At 41.7% G+C, this 27,772-nt stretch overlaps 1 protein-coding gene across 1 annotated transcript in view; it reads right to left on the minus strand.

Moving 5' to 3' along the window:
• Positions 1–5,238: 5,238 nt before the first annotated feature.
• TSPEAR (thrombospondin type laminin G domain and EAR repeats) overlaps positions 5,239–27,772 on the minus strand; it is a 184,613-nt gene continuing 162,079 nt past the window's right edge. The window contains exons 10-12 of the mRNA XM_040357413.1: positions 14,329–14,519; positions 7,679–7,780; positions 5,239–5,527 (exon numbers count right to left, since the gene is read on the minus strand). Of these exons, the coding sequence (XP_040213347.1) occupies positions 5,374–5,527; positions 7,679–7,780; positions 14,329–14,519 (447 nt within the window). The 3' untranslated portion in view covers positions 5,239–5,373. The remainder of the gene's footprint in view (positions 5,528–7,678; positions 7,781–14,328; positions 14,520–27,772) is intronic.

A 27,772-nucleotide genomic window follows, 5' to 3' on the forward strand; every position in this document is an offset into this window, starting at 1 on the left:
GATCAAGCTTTGTTCTTTATCCCAGAAGAGTTCAGTGGCATGGGCAGTGTGAAAGGTAGGTATTCGTTTCTTTCTTTACCAGGAAAAATAGGAACAGTTTTTATATTTGTTCACTTCATAGAATTACACTTCATCAGATTAAAACTGTATTACATTTCAATGATTGTTTACCTTTTAACTCCAGGATTTTTTTAGTCAAAAATAAATATTTTTGTCTTATAAATTGGTGGAAGCAGCTTGGCACACTACATGGTCCTCTCTTCTTAGAGGATCTGGTTTACACAAGCCTGCATTTAGGCACACCCGAATTATGACACTCACGGGCGTAGCAATAGGGGTCGCAGGGGTGGCAATCGCGACTACACTCATGTTCCAGGGGTCACAATCACGACCCCACCCATGGTTCGAGGGTCCAGTGTGGCCTCCCAGTAGCATATCATCTATTGGGTGCAAAGTGTGTAGTGCACCCATGAATGAGGCAAGTCTGGGGCGCTGCAGCTGTGCCTATCACTGCCCGATCTCTGGCTCCTGTCACAGACGATCCTGTGTGACTTGTTTCTCAATCACCCACAGATCTCTTGCTCTTTTCTGAGATGAGCTCTGTGAATTTAGGAAGGAGGGGGATTTGTTTAGATTGGGGGGGATTTGTATAGACTGGGGGGTTACTTGTGTAGATGGGGGGGGGTCTTGTAAGACTTGTACAGACTGGGGGGGCACTGAGAGGGGCCTGTGGACTTGTGCAGACTTGGGGGGGGGTGGTGGGAGTATCTTGGTGCGCAGTGGAAGAGGCAGATGGCAGTGCGGGGGGCAGGTCAACTTCTGCCCCGGGGCCCACAAGCTTCAAGCTACACCTCTGATGACACTTATTTGTACAGCTCTACCATTTATGTCATGTGATTATGTCAGTAAAAGCTACTGTCAGAAACTGACAACATTCATGATGTCCTGGTATCTGCGTGCCCCTGGGAATGCTGTTCACAAAACATCTGCAAGTCAGTTTTTAAATAAAACATTATGTTTATAAAGGCACTGGTGATGTAGTCTTAGCCACATAGCTGCCTCCTGGGTAGACAAGTCACCAGTGCCTTTCAGAGAGGTAATAGGGAAGATTTACTAAACTGGAGTGTGTAAAATCTGGTGCAGCTCTGCATAGAAACCAATCAGCTTCCAGGTTTTGTCAAACCTTAAAGTGATTTTAAAGCTTCAATTATATAAAAAAAAAAAAACATTTAATACTTACCTCCACTGTGCAGTTCGTTTTTCACAGAGTGGCCCCGAACACCAACTTCTGGGGTCCCTCGGCGGCTCTCACGGCTCCTCCCTACATCAGATAACCCCCTAGGAGAAGTGCTCTCCAGGTGGGTTACCTTGCAGGCACGCTCCCATGCCCATCATTCGGTGTCCATAGCCGCCGAATGTATGACTCTGCCCCGCCCCCCCCGGTGCCCACGTCATTGGATTGTATTTACAGCAGTGGGAGCCAATGGCTGCGCTGCTATCAAACTATCCAATCAAGTGCCGAGAACCCCGGACATAGGGACAGCGTGTCCTCGCCGGGTGAAATTCCAGGGCTCAGGTAAGTAAAACGGGGGGGGGGGGGGGCGGTCGCTGCCAGATGTTCTTTCACCTTAATGCATAGGATGCATTAAGGTGAAAAAACACAACCCCTTTAAACAAGCTGAAGTTAGAAGCTGATTACCATGCACAGCTGCACCAGATTCTGAGTGCTCCCGTTTTAGTGAATCTCCCCTCTCCCCTCATTTCTAAACTGCAAGACCTTGGAGGGGAAAAAAGCTTCAGGCTGGGTTCACACTTGATTTGGATACAGCTGACAGCGGGGGTCCAGTGCATCCCTGTTCTGTGTTTCAAGGACGAATCACTCCCGAATTTTTGCCTGAATTCAGACCTGAAACAGAGCCAAAGACGCACAAGACTCTGGTGCAATTGGCTCCACAGCCACCCCAGAGATGTGTGAACTGGCTCCAATGAGAGCCGGTCACAATCTCCTGTCATGCCAATTGTATGCGGGGGAAAGCCTCATCCAATTTTATTTTTTTTAATGGCAATGCGGATTTGTGACCCATGCAGAAGATAGAGGGATAAGACTGGGGCAATAAAACTTTATACGTTTTACTAGATAGATTGTATTATAGTTGTCAGGTTTATTAAGGGAGGGGTCTGCTTTAATTGTTACCTTAATTGTATATTGATCATCACTATATTGGTTTTTTACCATTATTGTACAACCTTTAACTAGTTTCTGCAAAGCACAATAAATTAAGGCATTTACCAGGTCGTTGCGCAAACATGATATAAGAGAAACCAACATACTTTTTTTCAAACAAATAGATTAACAACATGCAGCTTGAACAGAATGTTATTCTTGTATAAATATGCATACTTATATAGCACCATTGGGCATTGGACCACTTAAATAACTATCCAGCAGCGACATGGTTGGAAGCTGGCTCGTGGCCTACAGTAACAGAATAGAAAACCCAGTGTATGGAAGAATTATAATTTTTACGCTGGAAAAAATATAAAACCATCAAACATTTAATCCCAGTCACTATAATTATGCCTTAACATGTGTCCAGACTATGTATACTAAAGTACTTACATATTCTGAACTAGAAGTAAAGGGCATATTAAATCATACACCCTCATTCACCTCTGTATCTATAAGCATAGAGAAAATATTTGCTTTTCAAGTTCATTGAAATCCTAGCTACTTTTCAGTTAGCCCCCATTCACACCTGAGAATTTTGTAGCTCAAAGCTCCGAAATGGTGCACTAGGGACGCACCAATACCAGTTTTATAAGACGGAGTATGAGTACCGATACTTTTTATTTTTAAATACTCATCGATACCAATTAACAATACCTATGTTCCCCTTTGGATGCATCCTTGGTTCATACCATGGCGGCTTTGAAATTGAATTACCAATTTCAGAGCCAAAGATCAATACGATTTGGACCTCCGATTTCATTGCGGCAGAAGCCAATGCAAGTTGCAATGAAATTGCAAAAGAGTTGAGTCACAACGATTTGAACGGTCCCATTTCAGGCAATAGGGTATGATTTGTCATGCGATTTTGAACTGTCAAGGTATCCGTTTTAGTATTGGAGCATTTACACGAGTACAAGCAATTAGGGCCAGATTCACAGAGCAGATACGACGGCGTATCTCCTGATACGCCGTCGTATCTGTTGTTCTATCTATGTGACTGATTCATAGAATCAGTTACGCATAGATAGCCATAAGATCCGACAGGTGTAATTGTTTTACACTGTTGGATCTTAAGATGCAGTACCGCGGCCGCCGCTGGGGGGAGTTCGCGTTGTAAACCAGCGTCGGGTATGCAAATTAGGAGTTACGGCGATCCACAGCGGTTTTTCGCGTTCGCTACGTCGCCGCTAGTCTAGTTTCCCGTCGCAAACTCAAAACTTGAAGCTCAAAAAGGTACATGAGCTACTTTTGAAGAAGAATTGGGAGTTTTTTGCCTCTCTGACTGAGCGCATGAAAAAACGCATGCTACACGTGTTTTTCAGGCACTCCCACAATACCAGTCTACGGAGTCAATCCAGCCCCAAGGCAGCTCTTTATGGAACCTGATGCTTAGAAACACGCACAGAAAAAAAAACTCAATCGTCTACATACGCTACACTCAAGTGTGAATAGGGGCTTAGAACCGATTGCCAACCCTCTAAAGTAAACAACCAGAAGTTGTTTCTAAGGCTGGCGATAAATGGTTTGAGTCTCAGCTGGTTCAGCAGGAACTGGCTGAGACTCGAACTGTTAATAGGCAGGCGGAATGTACCAAGTTAATTGATCAGATTGGGTACAACCAGCGTGGTGGATTCTTTTGCAATTATCGCTAGAGGCTCGTATAGCCGCAAGCAATAATCACTGTCTTCTCCTAGCCTGGATGGCTTCCCCCGCCCAGCCGGTGGGTGAGGACAATGGCCCAGCAGAAGGGATTCCCGCATTAACACTGTCTGTGTTGCAGGAAAGACATTTGCTCTGTGTATGGGCAGCCTAAGAAACTGGTTGAATCCCAACTTTAGAGACTGTTCTTTCAGGATTTTGAGAAATAATAACTTTGCAAAAAGTAGCTAGAGAGGTCAGGGGTGGCTTGTTGTATAATTATTTTACTACTTGTTAAGAATATGTAAATTGTTTAGGGTGCTTTCACACTGAGGCCCAGATTCACAAAGGAGATACGACGGCATATCTATGCGCCTGATTCTTAGAATCAGTTACGCATAGATTTCTATTAGATCCGACCAGCGTTAGTCTCTTACGCCGTCGGATCGTAACTGCATATTTACGCTGGCCGCTAGGGGCGTGTACGCTGATTTACGCCTAGAAATATGTAAATCAGCTAAATACGCGGATTCACGAACGTACGCCCGGCTGACGCAGTACAAATACGCCGTTTACGTTAGGCTTTTCCCGGCGTAAAGTTACCCCTGCTATATGAGGCGTATATGCGGTGTACCAATGTTAAGTATGGCCGTCGTTCCCACAACAAAATTTTAAAGATTTACGTTGTTTGCGTAAGTCGTCCGTGAATGGGGCTGGACGTAATTTACGCTCACGTCAAAACCAATACGTCCTTGCAGCGTATTTGGAGCAATGCACACTGGGATATGTCCACGGACGGCCCATGCGCCGTTCGTGAAAAACGTCAATCACGTCAGGTCATGGTTATTTTACATAACACACGCCCCCCTGTTCCAAATTTGAATAAGGCGGGCTTACGAAGGCCTATTTACGCTACGCCGCTGCAACTTACGGAGCAAGTGCTTTGAGAATACAGCACTTGCCCGTCTAAGTTGCGGAGGCGTAACGTAAATCGGATACGTTACGCCCGGCAAAGATACGCCGATCTACGAGAATCTGGCCCTGAGGCTTTTTTATGCAACCTAAGCAAATTAAACACTGATATGCAAATTTTGAACTTTGGTCAAACATCAACAGCTAAGCTAATCTTCACCTATTAACGTTCCTCCTGGCCAATAACTGGCACAGAAAGGGATAGGGTGCCTTGATGTGCAGGCTGAATTTAGGTGAATGGAAGGCTGTGAACTGTACTGGGTAAAAAAAGGTTCAACACAAATGAAGGCAATAACTTACGGCTGTCTAACAAATTTGAAATATCACTTCCAACTGTTACTACTTAATGAGTCCTTAGCCATGATTTCATCCCACACAATACCCATGTTACATCATAGTACAGTGTAAGGTCTCTATGGTACATATAGACCTCATTTATTGCATTGATCAAAGCTCTACAACTCTTCATCTTAGTCAAGTAAAAATGATCTTTGTGCTTTTGAATGGATTGTTTTCCTAATGAATCACGTGCTTCAGAGAGTCTTCAGTTTTAACACCCTTGAAATAGGTTCTTTAGCACTGGAATACATTATATAAGAGCCATTGCTGGTTTTAAATGCTTCCCAGTCCCGACAGCCGTACGTTGGTAAGTAATGCACGGCCACAAAACCTTCGTAGCCTTGCCACCTGAAAGAAAGATGCAACAGTTAATAAGTAATTCATGATAATTCTATTGGTCTACAATGTTTGCTGTGGTTTTGTTCATCTAAACTAAGACTTGGATGTCAGATGCCATCAGACTTAAAGCGATATTAAAGAAAATGTAAACCCAACATTTCATACCCCTGACCATGTAAAAGTATTCTGTTCTCTTTGTATTGCTTCCTTTGTGTGAAATCCTTGGCTTTCCTGCCAATTCCTAATAAAAACTGACCACACTAAGCAGGAGAGCACACTCTGTCAGTTTTCTAGCTGTGCCGGGAACTCAGCCTGCTCTCCTTAAATGATTAGAGTAAAGCCATTCACAAAGAATACCATTGTACTGCTGTTTCTCCTACCCAACTCACTGAGCTCCTTATGTAGCTGGGAACAGAGGGGTATCTGATCACATATAAAAGGGGGAAATGGTTTATATAATCTTTTTTATATGTATACACAAATGTTTTGCCTTTCATTCCTATTTTAAACTGAAGGGGTTGTTTTACAGGGTAAGGGTTCACATACTCTATATTACCAAAAGTATTGGGACGCCTGCCTTTACACGCACATGAACTTCAATGGCATCCCAGTCTTAGTCTATAGGGTTCAATATTGAGTTGGCCCACCCTTATATATATATATATAACAGCTTTGATTCTTCAGGGAAAGCTGTCCACAAGCTTTAGGGGTGTGTCTATGGAAATGTTTGACCATTCTTCCAGAAGTGCATTTGTGAGGTCAGGCACTGATGTGGATGAGAAGGCCTTGCTTGCATTCTCCCCTCTAATTCATCCCAAAGGTGTTCTATGGGTTGAGGTCAGGACTGTGCAGGCCAGTCACGTTCCTCCACCCCAAACTCGCTCATCCATGTCTTTTAAGGACCTTACTTTGTGCACTGGTAATTTTTTCTCACACAAATAGAGCTTTCTTTTGATGGTATTTGATCACCTTTTTTATTTTTTTGTGCTATAAACAATTTTTTTTTTTTTAAACACATTATTGTTTATTTTTTGCTATAATAAATATCCAATTTTTTAAAAAAAAAATTTCCTCAGTTTAGGCTGATATGTATTCTTCTACATATTTTTGGTAAAAAAAATTGCAATAAGCGTATATTGATTGGTTTGCGCAAAAGTTATAGCATCTACAAAATAGGTTATTGATTTATGGCATTTTTTTTTCACTAGTAATGGTGGTGATCTGTGATTTTTATTATGATTGCGACTTTGCGGTGGACAGATCTGACACTTTTGACACTATTTTGGGATAATTGACATTTATACAGCGATCATAGCTTTAAATAGCCATCGATTACTGTATAAATGTCACTGGCAGTAAAGGAGTTAACACTAGGGGGCGATCAAGGGGTTAAATGTGTTACCTAGGGTATGGTTCTAACTGTGGGGGGATGGGATGGGACTGACTGGGGGAGGAGACCGATCGGTGTTCCTATATACTAGGAACACACAATCTGTCTCCTCTGCCGATAGGGGCGTTAATCTGTGTGTTTGCACACACAGCCACGTTCCTGCTCTGTCACGAGTGATCGCGGGTGCAGGACACGTGTGTCGGCTCCCTATCCCGGCCGGAAGCTGAGGATGTCATATGAGTCCGCCCAGGATGGGAGATCCCATCTGCGGACGTCATATTACTATAGTCCGGTATTGAAGTGGTTAATTATACTTTTAGGCTCAATTCACTAAGCTATAGCAATTTACCAAAATAATTTATATTTTTCAGTGTGTGTCATTGAGAACTGAAAATAGATGTGGCTGAAATAATGGCTTTTACAGCAAATAAGATATACATTATAGATTAGTAATTGGAGCCTTTTGTGTGATAGGAACAGTGCGCGGACAGGCTGGCATCACTCTGTACAGTACTTCATAGCATTCACAGAGCGGTGCTTGGGAGGAATGCAAAATCAAAATTTTCAATACACCAAATTAACATAGTTGGCTCGCAGCCCTGCCTCAGACGAAGCTCCTACATTTTTCACTTGTTAGTGAACGTCTTACGTATTTATTTGTGAATTTTCTTGAGACATTTTTTATTATAAAACAATGTGGATGTCAGGATTTGTGAGACTTTATAGTGTTTATCTGAACTTTTCTGGGTTTAATTAGGTAGGAGTCTCACCTGTAAATAACACTGTTTACGGAAAATGAATTGCCATCGTAAGAATTTGCCACAACCAGAAAATAATCTTCTCCAACTGTAAAGAACTCCCAATCAACAGCGCTGGAAAAAGAAACAACACGTAAGGCTTTGATTAACCACCTGTTTACTGGACACAGATAGAGCTTTCTTTTGGTGGCATTTAATCACCACTGGGTTTTACATTTTTTGCTAAACAAAAAAAAAGACGGAACTTTTGAAAAAAACAACACATTTTTTTTAGTTTCTGTTAATTTTTTTGCAAATAAGTAATTTTTCTCCTTCACTGATGTGCCCTGATGACGCTACACTTATAGGCTATACTGATGGGCACTGATGAGCACTAATAGGCGGCACTGATAGGCGACACTGATGAGCACTAATAGGGAGCACTGATAGGCAGCACTGATGAGGAGGCACTGATAGGGGGCACTGATGAGCACTGATATGCAGCACTAATGGGCACTGATCGGCAGCACTGATGGGGCTGCACTGATCATTAAGGCACTGATGACCAGTGCCAGGGCTCAAGTCCTGCGGGAACGCATGGGAACAGAGTTCCTGCACTTTTTTCACAGCAGGAACTCAGTTCCCTTTGCAGGACTAGAGCAGCCGAGCCGCCCGAGCCAATCCTTCACTAAGCGGCGATGCCCAGCTCGAGTCACTGTCAGGGGCAGGCGAACCTTAGTAATCCTTTATGTTACTGGCCGCTTCCTGTATTTGGATTCATCGGGTAGTGTGCGGGTATTCCGTCACTTCCTCGATGCCGCAATGTCTCCTGGGAGCTTTTGTCATTGTTCCCAGGAGACATTGCGGAGGTCTGCAGCGAGTTATCGGGATTTAGAAAGAACTTGCTTCTTTCTAAATCCCGCGATTACTCTGGCAGACCTCCGCAATGTCTCCTGGGAACAATGACAAAAGTTCCCAGGAGACATTGCGGCATTGAGGAAGTGACGGAATACCCACACACTACCTGATGAATCCATATACAGGAAGCGGCCAGTAACAAAAAGGATTACTAAGGTACAGTGGATCGAAAAAAAAAAACATGCGGTTTAGTAATTATGCATATGAACGTATGATTTTTTTTTTTGGTGGGGGAGTGGATCTTGGGTGGGAGTTCCCACACTTTTTTCCCCAGGACTTGACCCCTGATCAGTGCCCTGATTACCTGTGTACATGTCCCCTGCCAGGATTGCCTGTTATCAGTCCTCCTCTCCTCATGCTGTGACAGTGCGTGAGGAAAGGAGAGCTCATAATGCTGGCCATACACGGGTTTGAATTTTGAAAGAACTTCCTTTCGAAAATCTTATCGAAGAATTTTCGTTCATATATCGCTCTAGTGGGCTGCTGCAACAGCCAATTTTTGGGCGGCCATCAAATTTTAATAATCCAACATGTTGAATATTTTTTGAAAAAACAAACGATTTTCTAATCAATGATGGGAGAATCGTGCGAGAAATGTAATCAAAAAAGAAATGCGCATGTGCACAAAAAGTAAATTCTCGAAAAAGAAACGAAGGTTCCCGGGAAAGAAAAGAAGGTTCCCAGACACAATTCTTTTTGTAGGAACATGAGGTAAAATTGAAGGTTTGGTCGGTCAAATTTTTAAATCAATGGTAGCACCATCGGATCACAAATTTTCTGATTTTCAAAAGAAAGTTTTTTCGAAATTCGACACGTGTATGGCCAGCATAACCGGCAACTCTGTTTACATTGTGATCAGCTGTGATTGGACACAGCTGATCAAGTGGTAACAGATAGCTGTGATTGCCCTTTTACCACAATCTGTGATCAGCTATGTCCGAAGGACACATTGATTATTTGCAAATTGGAAAATGTTTTTATGTCACATGATTTGTTGCTATGGACAACGGGCTAGATTCAGCAAGCAGATACGGCGGCGTATCTCCAGATACGCCGCCGTAATTTCAAATCTGTACCGTCGTATCTTTACGCCGATTCTCAAAGGCAGATACGTTCAAAAAATAGGCTTCCTCCGCCGGCGTAACTTGAATACGGCAGGGTATAATTGTGTGCAATTTTAGGCTGGCCGCTAGGGGCGCTTCCGTTTTCGGCGTAGAATATGCAAATGACCTAGATACGCCGATTCACAAACGTACGTACGCCCGGCGCAATTTAGTTACATCGTTTACGTTAGGCTTTTTCGGCGTAAGGTTACTCCTGCTATTGGAGGCACAGCCAATGTTAAGTATGGACGTCGTTCCCGCTTCGAATTTTAAATTTTTTACGTAGTTTGCGTAAGTCGTTCGCGAATAGGGCTGGACGTAATTTACGTTCACGTCGAAACCAATACGTTGTTGCGGCGTACTTGGGAGCAATGCACACTGGGATATGTACACGGACGGCGCATGCGCCATTCGTAAAAAACGTCAATCACGTCAGGTCATCATACATTAACATAAAACACGCCCCCTCATCCACATTTGAATTACGCGCGCTTACGCCGGCCCCATTTACTCTACGCCACGGTAACTTAGAAGGCAAGTGCTTTGTGAATACAGTACTTGCTTCTCTAACTTACGGCGGCGTAGCGTAAATACGATATGCTGCGCCGCCGTAACAATGCGCGCCCCTACCTGAATCTAGACCAACATCTTTAATGACTTTCCCCTTACCCACAAGACAAAATATACTATAGATCTGCAGTTATACAGACACCAATTGTATCTGTCTTATGTTACCGACCAATACAGGCTTTCTATAAGGTAATTCATTTGTCTGACAGTAACAGATGCTGCATTGTTCAGCACATCTCGGTGCAGTCTTTGATGAGTTGATTATTCAGTGTACAACTGCACAGTGCCTTGTATACAAGACTAAATTATGTTGTTTTAGAGCTCTGGGAGATAGTATAGAGGCTGACTGCCACCAGGCTCCAGAAAACATCTATCACAGAGAAGAATGATTGAATTTTACTGTCAGTCGCATAAAAATCCTCCCCATAAAGATGTTACATGTCTGAGGAAAACAAATTAGCAGATTCATGCCGCATAAAAAAAAAATTTCACCTTAGAAATCCCCGTAGATAATCGATAAACCATCCAGGACACCTCATTCACATTACAATTCTTAGCAGTAAAGGAGCAAACTGAAATCTATGGATTACAGATGAGCAATACCTATATCAAAGCAGCTACTCATAATCTCCAAAAAAAGCTGTTTTCTAATGACCAGCTTAGAAATAGTCAGGACGGCGGAAGAGTGCCACAAGGTATGCTAGGGCCTTTATTGTAAAACAAAATCAGGCTTAGATAGGATGAGAGCCCAATATTTCAAGGTATAAAAACACATTCTGGTTTCAAAGGTAATTCCTAATAAAAAGCCATACAAAGATATAATGTATATAATCACCAACCGTTTAGATTCATGTGCGCAATCATGACATAGATTTTCCACCTTTTCATGGTCTCTTTCTTTAATACATTGGTAACAAGTCCAGATTTTATTGGCCAGATGGTGACTCCAGTGATATATGTCACTTGTGCATCATACTATAGGGACCCTACCTTAGCTGCAAACAACACTAATTTTAAATAGGGACCTTTCAGCCTACCTTTATTTATAGATTTTAAATTTTTGTTGGGTTTCTCCGAAGCTCAGGACATTGAATATTTTTGCCTGATACTGTTGATTTGCCTTGAGTAGTTAGTGTGACAAGCGACACTGTATTGAGGTATAAATATTTGTCTGCCTTGGTCAATCACTGAGGGCCTAATCCACAAAAACCCGGCGCAACGTAACTTTTGCCATTAAAGTTACACAGCCGCAAAATCTCTATCGAAGTGCCCGATCCACAAAGCACTTACCTAGAAATTTTGAGCGGTGTAACTTAAATCCGTCCGGCGCAAGGCGTTCCTTAATTTAATGGGGCGAGTCCCATTTAAATTAGGCGCGCTCCCGCGCCGGACGTACTGCGCATGCTCCCGACATCATTTTCCCGATGTGCTTTGCGCGGTTTTACGTTACGCCGAGTTTTGTGAATCGCGCCGAGTAAAAAAAGTTGCGTTGGGAAAAAAAAAAGATTTGGCGGGAAAATTTTTTTTTTAAAAAGAAATTTGACAGCGTTGTGGGAAAGAAGGGTCTACTTTTACAAGGTGTACTAACTTTACACTTTGTAAAAACAGCCCTAATTTTGCGACGGCAAACTAATACTTACGGAGAAAAAACGAAGCGTAAAAGCTTCATGGATCTCCGTAAGTGCTAATTTGCATACCCGAAGTGGCATTTCGACGAGAAATGCCCCCAGCAGCGGCTGCGGTACTGCATCCTAAGATCCGACAGTGTAAGTCCCTTACACATGCCGGATCTTCTGCCTATCTATGAGAAACTGATTCTGTGGATCAGTTCCATGGTTAGAAACAGGGATACGACGGCGTATCGGTAGATACGCCGGCGTATCCCTTTTGAGGATTAGGCCCTGAGGGTTTAATTCCAGTGATGTGAGCTAAAGAGAAAGGATAAATATTTGGAGCAACCTTCTGAAGGGCCTTCCTTCCATCCCGAAGCTTGGCCTGGTAAGGATACTAGCACGAGGAGGTCTTTTCTCTTGGCCTGGTCCCAGCCTGGGTCCTAACCCACCCAATGAATCTAAAACGGTCTGTGTGAGGACTTGGAGAATAAAGAAGATCGCTGGCTTTATGGAGCATATTTGGAGAAGAATGCTATGCTGAAGAATACTCATAATCCAGTATGTGTAAAGGGCACATCAAAGATTACACAATGCCACTGGCTCTGGCGTGCGCAACGATGTCAGTAAGGCTCCACCCCAATGTGTTTTGTCCCATTAGACGTTCTCAGAGGGCTAAATTGTGAGTGGATATACAGTCTATTGATCATTAAAACTAGCAGTTTTTCACTATGGGAGGTTGCTATCTATTTCTCTTGTCGAATTGAAACATATGGAGCAGGAGAAGTGATTTAGCTGATATTTCCTGTTGTGTGCCCTGTGGTTCCCATGTCCTAGGATATATTTTCTGCAGCAGATCCCACGTATTTGTGAGCGTAATAAAGACCACCTTTAATTTGGAGTCTTTTTGATTGGCAAGAGGCTGTGTGTGGCAATGGTGGTGGAACTCACCGGGAGATTTGGATTTGATTAGTTACTTGGATAGACTTTTATTGGGACTATAAGAAATAACACAGAGCAATACTTTAAAAGTTTTTTTTTCCCCCCCTAAATAGCTTCCTTTACCTTAGTGCAGTCCTCCTTCACTTACCTCATCCTTCGATTTTGCTTTTAAATGTCCTTATTTCTTCTGAAAAATTCTCACTTCCTGTTCTTCTGTCTGTAACTACACACCGTAATGCGAGGCTTTCTTCCTGGTGTGGAGAAAGCCTCTTGAGGGGGGAGGGGCGAGCAGGCAAGTCAGGACACTCTCTACTTTGCAGATAGAGAAAGAAGCTGTGTGTTAGTGGGCGTCCTGACACTCCTGCTCACCCCCTCCCTCCTCAAGAGGCTTTCTCCACACCAGGGAGAAAGTCTTGCATTACGGTGTGTAGTTACAGACAGTAGAACAGGAAGAGAGGATTTCTCAGAAGAAATAAGGACATTTAAAACCAAATTCGAAGGATGAGGTAAGTGAAGGAGGACTGCACTAAGGTAAAGGAAGCTATTTAGGGAAAACATTTTTTTCCTTTACAACCCCTTTAACTGGAGGTGTTTATCCATTTGTTTTCGCGTGTCTTTATTATTTTGTTTTTTATTTGCTTGTTAGATTTACAGTTTAACAATATTCCTAAATAAAACTTTGTGAAAACCTTCCGAAAAATCTTTTTCACAATGGTAGGATACTATAACCAGTGTAGGCTTGCTTTCTCCCAGGTCTTTGGGAGGAGATCCCAAAGTTTGGCTACTATCAATCGAGCTGGGTAGTAATGTCACAGGTTGACCACATAAACAGCAGGCATCAGCATAGAATCCTGTAGGTGCCATCAAATGAAGCAGGGATAAAAAAATGATCTGCTTCCATGCTAGGCGTGGTCATGAAAGCACATTATAATAGCAGATTCACCAGGCATTTAATGGGGTTTCGTCTTCTTTTATTAATAAAAGTATCCAGTGTGCTGACACTGCCATGTAGTCCCAAACTTGAAAACTTTGGGTTTTTCCTGAACTTTAATTGCCCAAAACACTAGTAAGTGATTGAGCCACATAAAATCACATTTAGTTTAGGCCTGATGTATGGGAAAATTCAGAAGTGTAGTTTGTCTGCTCTGATTAGCAGGTGTATGTAATAGCATTGACCTAATTTGGAAACCCTCATACTGTGTTAGTAACCTAACCTCTCCTTGTTATCTGATTGCCTATGTACCTTAGGCGTCGAGGGATATTTCACAGAAGGCTAGTTATAATCAGCACACTGCAAGGCACTTAAGCTACACGGTGACACAAGCATCCTGCTTACTTGACATTTGAGGTAAGTAAATGGGAGAACATATAGTAAAACATTTTTTTTTCAGAAAGAGCTCTGTTCTGATGCAGCACAGTGATTATGAGAACAGTGAAAAGATCATTCCAGGCATCTCAGAGAGGTAATGCAGAAATGTCTCCATACTGACAAGGCTTTGATGCCTATGGGTACAATAGCAGCTATATAATAGAGCATTACCTGTAGGTGAGAACATCCTGAAACTTTACAAACTGCTGTGCAGTGATATTCAGCTCGTATATAACAGAATTAATGGCATATTCCTCCGGTTTTTGAGTCTTTATTCCTACAGTGTAATTGTGGCTGTTGGCTACAGCCAGGAAGAAGCGATCTTGTATTCGGAAAAACTCCCAGTCAGAAGCTCCAAATGTCTGAAATATAACAATGAAAGTGTCAAAAGGTACACTTTTACTTCTGGTATAACAGAAAGTTCACTTTTAGTCAAAGAATATGTAAAAAAACAAAAAACTGGATGGCTTATATCGCTATTTGACTTTAATATGTCATTACTGTACTTACCAACTGTCCTGGATTTGCCAGGATAGTCACAGACCCAGGCCCATGTCCCGGGATCACAGCTTACCCAAAAGTTACAGAATTTGCAGATACAGGAAGTGAGCATCTCCTCTCACCTGGTAATAAATGAACGATGTCAAGCTGGTGAGTGAAATTTAAACAGTAGAGTCCCACTGCTGGATTACAGCAACCAAACCCTATTTTTCAAATTCAGACCACTGGTGTTCAGGGCAGCCATCCGGAGTTTTGGGGCCTCTTACACAGCTTTTTACCACTCTTACAACTTAATATATGAAAATGAAAAGTGTATTCCAAGTCATCAGTGCTTTCAAGATTTAACAGTATGGAATTCCATTTTGGTCAAAAAGTATTCAGCTTGCCACCATGACAAGGTAGTCAACAGGACCCTGCACTAACAATAACTGCACTACCCTTTCAATGCCCCCTCCAATCTATCTTCCCCCAGCAGGTCTAAGAAAACAAAACTCTGAAACAAATATATTCAGCAAAAAGACATCCCAATCTATCAAAGAGACCACACCATATACTTAGCAGACATTCCAGTCCAGCAAAGAGACATCCCAGTCCAGCAAATAGACATCCCAGTCTAGCAAAGAGACGGCCCAAACCAGCACCTGTACACACTCAGCATCACCACACCCCTACACAGCTAGCACCCCCCTACACCTGTACATACTCAGCCCCCCTTATCCTGGCACACGCCCTTTTGACAAAAATCAGATGCTCGGTTGGCCAACAATCGTACCGTGTGTACAAGGCTTAAGACTGGAAGTGAGTGTGTTTTTGGCCACATTACTAGGTAAAGGAAAAAAGGCTACAAATAGAAAACTGAAGCCCAGTTTACACTGGTACGACATACGCTCCGACTTTGGGAGCACATATCGCATGACGTTTGTAAATAAATAATTTCCTATGAGAGTCGTCCTAACTGGTCCGACACAAGTCGGTCCGACTTTGAAAAACGTTCATGTACCACTATGGTCCGACTTTGATCCTACTTCAGCATATTAAATATCATTGAAGTCGGATCAAAGTCGGATCCTTGTCCTAACCATCTGACTTGTGACATCCGACATTGTGATTACAGCAGCAGTAAAAGGAATTTATTGTTTTACTGGGATTGTTTTGATTTGTCAAAAAACAAGTCGTACTATCTCAAAGTAAGATTAAAATCTTATCCTGTTCATTCAAGTTGGATGGAAGTAGAACCAATGTACCAGTGTGAACCCGGCCTAATGCAGACACCACATTTAAGGATTGGTAAGCTTCAATATTTTACATTTTTGTTTTCAGGTTTAGATACATTTAAAGTGGCACAGAGGGTAATTAGACACTCCAAGAAAAACACTACAAGTAAACATTTTAAAATACTTGATTTTTCACTGCTTTTACCTAAAGTTGGTGATAGGGTATGAAGTATGACAATTTTCACCCATAGCATATAAAAAGGGCAGTTAAAGCTAAATTCAACACCGAAAATTAACCTTTATAAATTGAGAAACAAGGACATATCCAGGGTCAAACCTTTAAAAACAGAAACAGCTGACAACTATTTGTGACTCTGAAATCGAAGCCTTATAGCCATGTGGCCACTGACACTTTACCAGCAGATAAATCACTAAAATTCATCTTCTATTGTCAATACGAAAAGTCATTCAGTTGGCAATCAAAAAAAATGTGGGTAACAAACGTGTTTGTAATGGATGCTAAACATTTATTTAAATAAAACTCTGGATATTTAATGCACAATTCAAAATAAATGGCCTCTTCTATTTTCTTTTCCATTACCAGTTGCAATAAAAGGATTTCTAATAGATTTATGCATCAAATAACTCTTGGGTGATGGGCTTGCAGAGGTCCCTCGTCAAAACGGAAAATGGTATTATGATTTTCTGTTCTTTTTATTTTTTACGTTACTTATATACAATCTTAATTTTGGAATTAAACTTTTATACCATTGTGTTCACTTGGGATAGGTAACTCATTTTTGGTATTTTTTTTAATTGATGACCCATGCAGATGGAAAGAAGGGTGGAAGCTCTCACTCCTTCAGCTCTATAAGTATTTGAATAAAGCTGAACAGTGGAGATTAAATTAAACTGTCTTAACTGCAAAAGATGTAAAGCACTGTTGAGAACCCACTCCACTGTGATAAATATGAAATATTAAGCAATAATTTCCTAGCTTAAAATATTCATTCATATATAAGTGCTCTAGTGCTGAACATATTAAACATTTTCAAATAATATACATTCCCTGTAAAAGCACAGTGGTTTATAAATAAAAGATGCTATGGCTAGTAGAGGGTCACTTTTTAAAGTCTGGCCAGTTGAGCCCCCCAAATAATTACTGCAGCAATTTATTTAAATTGATAATAGAACATGAGTCGTGGGTCTTCGTGACTGCAATGGGGGAAAGTCTTGCTTTGGTTGTCCAAATGGCTTCTTGATGACATGGAGATTCCCTGAATCCCTATTGACTTTCTATTAGTGGGGTCCCAACAGGTCCTGAAGATGCCAGCAGTAACATGGTCATGTCACAATGAGGAGCAGCCCCAGACTGCAGTAATGAATCACTGTTCTTCATTCCCGAAAGAATGGGACTGGAAGATGGCCTTAAAATCTTTGCCATATACCTGTAGTCTATAATAACAAAATAACTATACAGTATTATCCTGAGAACTTGTAGTCAGACTGGTAATAATGCTTTTATCTTTGATTAATTTTAAAAAGTACCATACACAATGTCAAAGCAACATACAAGATTCTACAGTTAGTGAAAATAGTTAACAACATACTATTATCATTTTGCCCTTATGCCATTCATTTAATTGTGAATCCACCAGCTGTTTCTTCTAATTACTTCTAGAGGTGGATATTAATCTATTTATGAAGGATTTGTGAAAGAATTCACTCTGAAAACTAATAACAAATGCACAGATGCATGTTGAAAGGCAGACAAAACTGTACCAGTCCAAAAAAAAGGATTATATTTAAAAATAAATAAACATTTAGGTAATTAGATAAAATCCTCATATTATACATAGATGTAAATATTTTAAAATGATTGCTATGCACACCTTCTGTTGAACAGATTGACTGACTGACTTTCTACATTCTAGTTGTTAGCATGTTATGCCTTACTGAGCAAATCTGTTAAGCACATGTTGGAGTCTTACTCAGTTCTTAAAGGATAATTCCATTCCAAAATGAAAGTTCAGTGTTGGATAGAATCCAGTTTAATAATGCATGCTCCAATGCCACACCCCAGACGATGTACTATGCTACGAAACGCGTCGAGGGGACTCCACTGTTGCCACAAGTACCTTGATAAGCGCTATTTGACTTCCATAATGTAAGTGTTCCTACTACATTAAAAGTTCCTTCTTTATAACAGTATCACGCTATGTGCCCTCTTTTCTTCTTCCATTTTCCTATCCACATTTTGGTATAACATCCTGGTATCATCTGAATTACTGCCTATACAAGAACACAATATAAGAATAGCCTCTTTTCATCGGTTTTGTCTGCCAGTTATTTGTTCGAAGTGCAGCTGATAATCCAGTTTCCAGTGGTCATTCCACATAAAGCTTGTTTGACCCACTGAACGTATGTTCTTTAGGGTTTAAACATTCCGGTAAGCCTTTTTCCTACTGGTGGCGGTTGTTTTCACCTTATCCAGTTCCTCACCTATTATCCACATTTGGAATTTATTTATCACTACAGAGACTTCTAGTTCTTTTGGTGCACCAATTTCTGGCTCATTTATAGACATGTTTTTGTCCTTATTTTTGTTTTATTTGTGCACAATTATATTGTTCAATATAATCTTTTTGGCTCTGTGTTTACTCACTATTATGTGCACTATAGTTCATCTTTAGCGCTACACTTTTTGTTTCATTTGTTTTTGCTATTTGTCTATTGGTTGTGTTAGCTGCTCATTATTAGGGTAGCGCGGAATTATTACATTTTTTACCATTCTTGCTCCAATGCCTTAGCTGTATGTTAGGTTCAAGCACCAAGAACTAGCCTTAGGTCTCTCTGGGGCGTTTGGGGGGGTGGTAAAATAAATGGCTTAACCTGCTGTTTTATCACCCTTGGCCACCCACCTGTACCCACCACGGGAGCACAGGGGAACACTGTCTGCCCGGGAAATGAGGATCATGTAAGTAAAATTGCTTTCCGCGTTTTCTACTGTGTTTTCCCGAAAATAAGACCTAGCGTTATTTTCCAGGAGGGCTGCAATATAAGCCCTACCTGAAAATAAGCCTTAGTTTAAAATGTTTGTAAAAATCCTTTAACCCACTCTATTACAGTAGTATATAATGTACAATGTGTGTATTTCTGTAAAATAAATGCTGGGAAGAGAGCTCCGGCGGGTCACAGAAGCGTAGAAAGGCACTATAACAAAGGTATTTGACTCAATTATATTACAGAAACACATACATTGTACGTTATATACTACTGAAATAGAGTGGATTATGGGATTTTACAAGCATTTTAACTCAGTTCACACCGGGGATTCCTGTCAAGCCGGGAGGGAGAGGGGGAGAGAAGACAGCACATTACATGGTAAGACCTACCCCGAAAAAAGCCCTACTATGTATTTTTTTGCCAAAATTAATATAAGACCCAAGCTTATTTTCGGGGAAACACGGTAGATCTAAATGAGCAATTCATTTTGCAGCATTGGGGCATTTCTACTTTTCCCAAAGTTGGGATTTAAACTTTTGTGTATAAAGTGTACGTCAATTCAGATTTGCTGCTAGGGTTGCCACCCTATGCACTGAATTGCAAGCATACACAGCCTATATGGCAATGCTGCTCTGAATTCAGAATCAGTGGAGGATTTTTGTGACACCATTAATGTAAACTGCATTAGGTGGACCTCAATAGCAGTGTATATTTTCTTTTTATGGGAAGTGATAGTTCTACTTTAGCCCTGGTTTACAGTGCTGTGACTTGCCATGTAACTTGAGACACATAACAAGTGAAAACACATGTATTTCAATAGTGGCCGTTTCAATCAATGCATCTTAAGTCGCAGCAACTTTTAAAAAGGTTCCTGCACTATTTTGAAGCGACTATGATTGTCTGTTTATATTATCCACTACCGAAAGCTACTGTTAAGGGCCCCAGTGCCAGCAAGACTGTAGTTTATGCTACTCAGGCATGGCGTTAGACAGGGCCTGTATGTAGTAGTTAGGTTGCGCTGTTGGTTTTGTTATTGTCTTCTTATTTATATTACCTCATTAAAATTTTGTGTAAATGTTGTTCGTTTACATCGGCTTAGTGCGTTCTGGCTGAGTAATTTCCCAGGTGGCTATGGGCATGAACAGCATAATTTTGGTAATTGGTGTCATGTATGAACTGTATTTCATTTATTGTTATTCTCTTTGTTTAACCCACCCTTTCTTTTTACAGGACTTCTTCTATTCAAGTCCTTTAAAATGCTTTAAGGTGTGTCAGTGTTACTTGAGTCCAGGGGCAGAGCGAATCATTACTGGAGCAAGACAGAGGGACACAAACAATTAGGGGTAGCGCTACACATGTATATCTAAACAGAGCTTTAAATGGATTGTAAAGTCTCATTTGTTTTCCTATAAATATAACTAACATGTTATACTTACCTGCTCTGTGTAGTGGTTTTGCACAGGGCAGCCCAGATCCTCCTCTTCCCAGGTCCCTCTTCGGCTCTCCTGTCCTCTCCCTCCTGTTGAGTGCCCCCACAGCAAGTAGCTTGCTATGGGGGCTCCAGAGCCGAGTCACAGCTCCCTGTGTCCATTCAGAAATGGTGCCCTAGTTTAGCCCCTCTCCCTCTCTCTCCTGAGTGGCTAACTGACTTTGATTGACAGCAGTGGGGGCCAATGGTGCCACTGCTGTTTCTCAACCAATCAGGAATAGAGTGCCAGATGGCCGAGGCACTCGTGGACATCCCTGGAGAGAGATGGGGCTCAAGTAAGTATTAGGGGGTGCTGGGGTGGCTGCTGCACCCAGAAGGTATAGAATCCATTAAGATAAAAAATCAACCGCTTTAAAGCGTAAAAACTTTTGTTGAGAAAAAAATATTCCCCCCTGGGTGATCTCTGTACATTACAAGGATTTTAACAAACTTTGTTGCAGATTCCTATCTTTTGTTATTCTGAGGAAATCCCTGTGTGTTTCTCTGTGCCCCTGTGCTCAGTGACTCTAAAATGGGAGTGGTTTCATAATTATCAATTAGCTGTGCACCTGCAGGCCTCCAATGGGGAAATTTGCTGTGCCTGCCTCCCTTTAGCCATGATTTCCTCTTGGGAATTTCTCACCAAAAATTAAATTTTTGTTGGAGGAGATGCCTGAAATCTGACTTGTATATTAGTGCAGACTTCTGGGAAAATCAATGAGCCAATCACACAAGCAAGAAATTATGTTTCTGGGGGACGTTCTGTACACACACTGTGTACAGAGCATCTCCAGGTAGCCATATTGCAGTGCATTTTCAGACAGATTGAAAAGAAAGGGCAATTTTTAATAACATACATTAACAATATGACATTTGTCGCAATTGGACACGCTATATTATTTTTTTCTTTATTTGCTATTTTTTCCCCCCACAAAAGGGGAGTTGCCCTTTAAAACATTCATTTACAGCAAAATAAAATTTTACAGAATCAGCCTGGGCTTTTGTGAGGAAGTGCATGGTGAAGTGCAATTTTCTGGATTTGATACTGTGGCTGCCATCTCTACATGTTGCAACCACAGGTGGAGATGACAGCTTAACAACTTAAGGACCGAGTCTGTATAAAAAAATTCTACAGGTTGCATGTTTTGAGTTACAGGGCTAGAATTATTTCTCTTGCTCTATTGATCCCGGGGATACCTGACATGTGTGGTTTGAACACCGTTTTAATATGCAGGCGCTACTTACGTATGTGTTCGCTTCTGCGCGCAAGCTCGTCGGGACGGGGCGCTTTAAAAAATAGTATTTTTTTTCCTTATTTATTTTACTTTATTTTATTTGTTTTAAAAACTGTTTTTTTTTTTTTTTTTAATTGGGTCACCTTTTTTTATATTACAAGGAATGTAAACCTTACAATCCCTTGTAATAGAAAAAAGCATGACAGGTCCTCTTAAATATGAGATCTGGGGTCAAAAAGAAAAAAAAAATTGACATTTGAAAAAATAACAACAAAAAAAATTTTGCTTTAGGAGGCATGGGCCGAAGTGACGTCATGACGCCGCTTCCGCCCTGCAGTGATATGGAGACGGGTGGGGGCCATCTTCCCCTCACTCGTCTCCAGGCCACTGACGGGGAAGCAACCGATCGCCTCCTCCGCTATCGATGGCTCCGGAAAGGGGGCGGAGGGCACCGGAGAGCGCTGGGAGGGGGGGCCCTCTCCCGCCGCTTATAAAAGTGATCTTGTGGCGAATCTGCTGCAGAGACCACTTTTATCTTGTAGCGGACCGCCCGTTGAAGAAGAGGATGCCGGGTTTATGGTAGTGGTTAAGTGTATGCCTTCTATAGTTGTTTTATATTACTTCAGTTAATCTTTTATTCATGTATTTTTTTTTTTGTCTTAACAATCCATCCCAATCATGTATGAGATGGGTTTAAGGTTTTAAAAAAAAGAGTAGCAATAACCTATACTCATTTAGGAGTTTCCCTGTAAATGGATACATCTGCATTGTCCATAAATTCTAATAAATGCCATTGTGAACCTTCACTGTCCCAGGCTATCATTTGCAATTTTAAAAACTGCATTAGCCCCTGTCCCATGGCTCCTAGGTGCTTCCAAAAAGAGACAGACCAGCATTGGCATTTTCAGCTATTACAAGGTGACAGTTCTTGCAGAAGCAGCCATTACTGCAGGAACACACTAGTCTAAAAGAGGAAGTAACCCCTCTTATAAAAAATTCAGGGGAAAAAACCCTGCAAGAAAAAGGCATAATGAGCTAGTATGCATAGCAGCGGTGCTCGTTCCTCTCCTCCATCGCTGCCATCTTTCCCCAAATGTCTTCTTTGTATCGCAGCTCCAATGCTGTGATTGGCCGGAGCCGCGATGACGTCACTCCCGCGCATGCTCGCCGTTAATAATGGCAAGCTCAGTGCGCCTGCCTGCCATTGTCTACGGCGCATGTCTTTTGGAAACATACACCTACACGGTTTAGGAGATATTTCTTGCACCTACAGGTAAGACTTAATCTAGGCTTACCTGTAGGTCTAAGTGGTCTGTAAGGGTTTACAACCACTTTAAGGTAAAACAGTATTTTTTAACCATTTCCCTAATGAGAACTTTTACCCACTTCCTCCCCCGGACAATATTCACCTTTCAGTGCTGTTGCACTTTGAATGACAATTGCGCGGTCACTGTACCCAAACAGAATTTGTATCTTTCTCAAATGAAAGAAGACCGAAAATTTCGAAAAAAAAAAAATATTCTTAAATAAAATGTTGTAAATTAGTCATTTTCTCCTTCACTGATGTGTGCTGATGACGCTGCATTGATGGGCACTGATGAGGTGGCACTGATGGGCGGCAATTATGGGCACTGATGTAAACTGATAGGCATCACTAATGGGCACTGATAGGCAGCACTGATGGGCACTGACAGGTATCACTGATGGGCACTGATTGGCAGCATTAGTGGGCAGTGTTGGGGCTGCACTGATAATCACGACACTAATGATCAGTGCTAGGGTTGTCCAGATACCGATACCAGTATCGGTATCGGGACCGATACCGAGTATTTGCGCTAGTACTCGTACTCGCGCAAATACTCCCGATACCAAAATAGAATACTTTTTTTTTTTTTTTGTGACATCGAACACAAATTGGATGGCACCATTGGATGGCACTGATAGGTGGCACTGGCATTGATTGAATGGCACTCATAAATGGATGGCACTGATAGGTGGCACTGGCATTGATTGGGTGGCACTGATGAGATGCACTAATAAGCTGCCTCCTTGCACTGATGCACTAATGGGCACTGATCTGCACTGATAGGTGGCACTGGCTAGCTGCACTTTTGGGCACTGGCACCGATGAGCTGCACTGACAGTGATCACTCCTTCAATGATATGTAGTTTTCCAGTACCGTATGCTAAAAAACAGCCCCACACCATGATGTACCAGTTCTTCATAATTCTAAAGAAAATATCTTTGGTCTGTATTGTGGTTTGAAAATGGTCACATGACATTAAAAAAAAGTATCGGTATTCGGTATCGGCGACTACTTGAAAAAAAGTATCGGTACTTGTACTTGGTCCTAAAAAAGTGGTATCGGGACAACCCTAATCAGTGCCCTAATTATCAGTGTTGGTGTCCCCTGTGTGGATTTGCTGGTTATCGTCTCTCCTCCCGCGCTGTCAGTGTGAGGAGAGGATTGCCTATAACCGGAAAATCCTGTTTACATTGTGATCAGCTGATCACGCGGTAAAGAGCTGCAGTGATTGGCTCTTTATCCCGATCACATATCACTGCTGATATGGGGGCGCGCAGGCAGCATGAGCACTGGAGGATGTCATCTTCTAGCCTCCTGGCAAAGTGCAAGCCACGCTGTATTTCGGCTATAGCGTAGTCATGAACAGGTAACATATTTACGCATTTCAAAAAGTTTAAAGCAATAAATACCTTACTGTAACAAAAATCATTGAATCAGTATTCACTATTGACTGATCTGACTAGAGTGAACTAAAATGAAAAAATGACGTCACCTTTGGACAGCGTCATTAGCATCCAGGTCCTGCCAGTGACGTCAGACGCCGGCGGGCCAAGGAGAACATTTATTGCGGTGCTAATGGAGGTGACTCACCACAGCACTTGCAGGAGCTGAGGAGTCCTAACATGGCTGTATCCTGATGGTGAGTTAGACCTGAGAGGAACTGTTGTCCTTTGTGGGTTACTTTTGCTGGGCACTAATGCTGATTTTTGTCTGTAGAGTATTGGTGTTCCAAGTTGTGTTCCTACCCCATGTTTTGTAATCTGTTATCTTGCAGTCCACTGGGTATTACAACCTGGGGAATACTTGAAAGGTATGATTTAAGTCCATTTTTCTTTTGGGGGACACTGGTCCTGGCTGACATTCCTCATTTATAGGAGAGTACTTTTTTCAATTCTTTTTTTTTTTTTTCATTTTTCTCTTAAAGTTCAGAAAGACCCCTGCTTTAAATTATTCCCCCTATGGTTCACTGATATCTGTGGGGTCGGCATTGTGAGTGTATGGGTTCAATTGGTATCCTGTGATTGCTGTCCAATTACATTCTTGGATATCTATGGTGAGTGGATTCCGGTGGATTTATTTCACAATGTTGATGGTACATTTATGTATACATTTGTATTGTACTTGATGTAATCCAAAGTAATATGCTGTTTTTTCGTGTTTAAATTTGTAACTTATTATAATACCTTGTTTGCTCTTAATTATAGTTATGTCAATATGTAGTTCTTTGAAGCTCCTGAAGAAGCCTATTTGCGAAGAGCGAAGAGCGAAGAGCAATTGTCAACGGCATATGAAATTCTATTTGGATATTCCTTGTTGATTTTAATTATCTAACAGTATTTGCATGCTGTTTTTTAATGCCTATGCATAATAAAGAAATTATTTTTTATCATTTATGTGTTTTGGTAGCATTAAAGTCCCATCATCCACAATCCAATATAAAATGTATTTAGGGTTATTAGGTTACGTGGCATTAGGGCTAGTGTGCATTTTCCTGAATATGAATTGCTCTCTTTCCTCATGTCATCCAAAGCATCTCAGATGTAGCTCAAAGCAACCCAGAAACAGCCTAACTAAACATATAATCGTAAACACATTAGAAAATAATCAAATCGGGTCACAGCAACGCTAAAGTCTAACATATTCAACTATCTTCTGAAGCCCTTGCAAGTTTGTGTCCCTCCAGCTTTCTATTAATTACAAATCTGTCAGGGATCTGCCACCTAAGGGTTAACAGTGCAGACTGATTCCAATGATTGGCAACAGGCTGCCGCCTTATTTAAACCCCTCAGCAGCACTGTGTCCTTGCTGTCTGATCTGCATCTTATCCGGAGACCTGATCCTGAACCTGCATCATTCTGACCTGGCTTTCTGACTCCACTGCCATCTCCAGTCCTGACCTGCTCTGTTTACCTGTCTGCCAGATCCTCTGTTGCCGAATCCAGCCTGAAATCTGACCATTCCTTGCCTGCTGCTTTTTGTCTGTACTGATCCTCCGTGTATGACCTGGCCTGTCTGACTCCTCTTCTGCTGTCGCCTGGACCTGCATGCGCATGTTGCTCTCAGGCGCACCTGCATCCGGTGACCTGCGTCCGCTGACCTGCATCCGGTGACCTGCTTCCGCAGACCTGCGTCCGCTGACCTGCGTCCGCTGACCTGCGTCCTGCTGACCTGCATCCTGCTGACCAGCATCCTTCTAACCAGTTAATCAGCATCCACTGACCTGCATCCGCTGACCTGCATCCGCTGATCTGCATCCGCTGACCTGCATCCAGCTGACCCGCACCTACAGCGCTCCAGCCCTTCTCATTAGCCTTCATCTCCAATCTCAGAGACTCTGCAGGCACTCATACCCCACTGTGCTCCTATAGCAATAGGAGGAAGGAGATGGACAGCCGCACTCCGAAATAACTTTTCAAAAAAGTTGTCTTTTATTTTTCAAGCAGGAACATGCATAATCACCACAACCATAAACCAGGACAGCCGACTAGTTTCGCACTCTTGCTACCCATGATTAAGCACTAGCAAGAGTGCGAAACTAGTCGGCTGTCCTGGTTTATGGTTGTGGTGATTATGCATGTTCCTGCTTGAAAAATAAAAGACAACTTTTTTGAAAAGTTATTTCGGAGTGCGGCTGTCCATCTCCTTCCTCCTATTGCTACTGCTACGTGCATTGCCAGCACCTTGGTTATCCGACCGTCCCTGATTGTCCATAGGGCTCACCTGGAGCGGTGAAAATCTTCTTCTGTCCATTTGGATTTTGCACCACTGTGCTCCTATGGTCACTGTCTCAACCCCAGTGATCCCGGAAGCAGGGCGGTACGAGAGGTCTCCCTCTGCACGTCAGGCTCATTCCCAAGGTATGTGTCAAAATCCCAGCAGCCAGACACTGGATGTTCAGGAACTTGTAGTTCAAAAACCCCAAGAGAGTAGCTGGAGGCTAGTGGAACTACTCTAACTTTGTATCTGACATTTTGTGTTCTGTATAATTAGTGAAACAAACTACAAGCTGGCTAAAATTAGATACGTTACACTAATAGAATTACTGTGTACTCCCAGACAGAGCCTGGGCTGTCAATCACTCTGTTATATTCTGGTGAATGAGTAATCAGAATGGTGTTCTCCAAGGGCTACTTTTGCTAAACTGAATTTATAATGGGCGTTTCTTGTGTCCATCTATGCAGCCCACTCTCATTTCACAGTCTGTTTTATGCATAATGCATTGTATCTTCAGGATGCAAAAGGAAAAACATGAGATGACCCTGCTGCTGAAACAAATCTATTCTCTTTGCCTTATTTTCGAAAATAGGAGCTGATAAAGAGAAATTTCTCCTAATGGCACTCTTTTTTACTGTCTATTTAAAGAAATGATCCAGAAAGCACACAACATGGTTTAAAATTAGGCATCATAAGTAAACAATATGTAACTGAGTGGGCTGACCGCACCAATAACCTTGCTGACAGCCAATCAATAGCGTGAGCTGTGCAGAAGTAGAATATATGGTGTTTAGGATGTGTTCTTTTTGTAAATCTTTCCATAAAGTCCTCCTAATGCACAACCCGCACATACAGCTTCGTAATAAATGGTATTAATGCGAGCCATGGTAATTCTCTAATTACACACCCATAAAAAAAAAAAACATTTTAGTTTTTAAATTAAAGCGCCTGGTTTTTCCTATTTCTTTTTATTACTGTTTGTGTTCAGTCTAGCTCATAATTGAGATGGAAAGAGATTATAATTTCATCTGCATTTTCAAAGCAGAAGCCAACGTTTTAGAAAATAACATAAGCTCATTTTGTAATATTAAAATGGAATCAGCAATGATAAGATAAGCGCAACAGCATTAAAAGCATGTAAAGTAGGTCTAAACCCATTTACTAAAATCT

The sequence above is a fragment of the Rana temporaria genome, chromosome 6, assembly GCF_905171775.1.
Source record: "Rana temporaria chromosome 6, aRanTem1.1, whole genome shotgun sequence".
Lineage (NCBI taxonomy): Eukaryota > Metazoa > Chordata > Amphibia > Anura > Ranidae > Rana > Rana temporaria.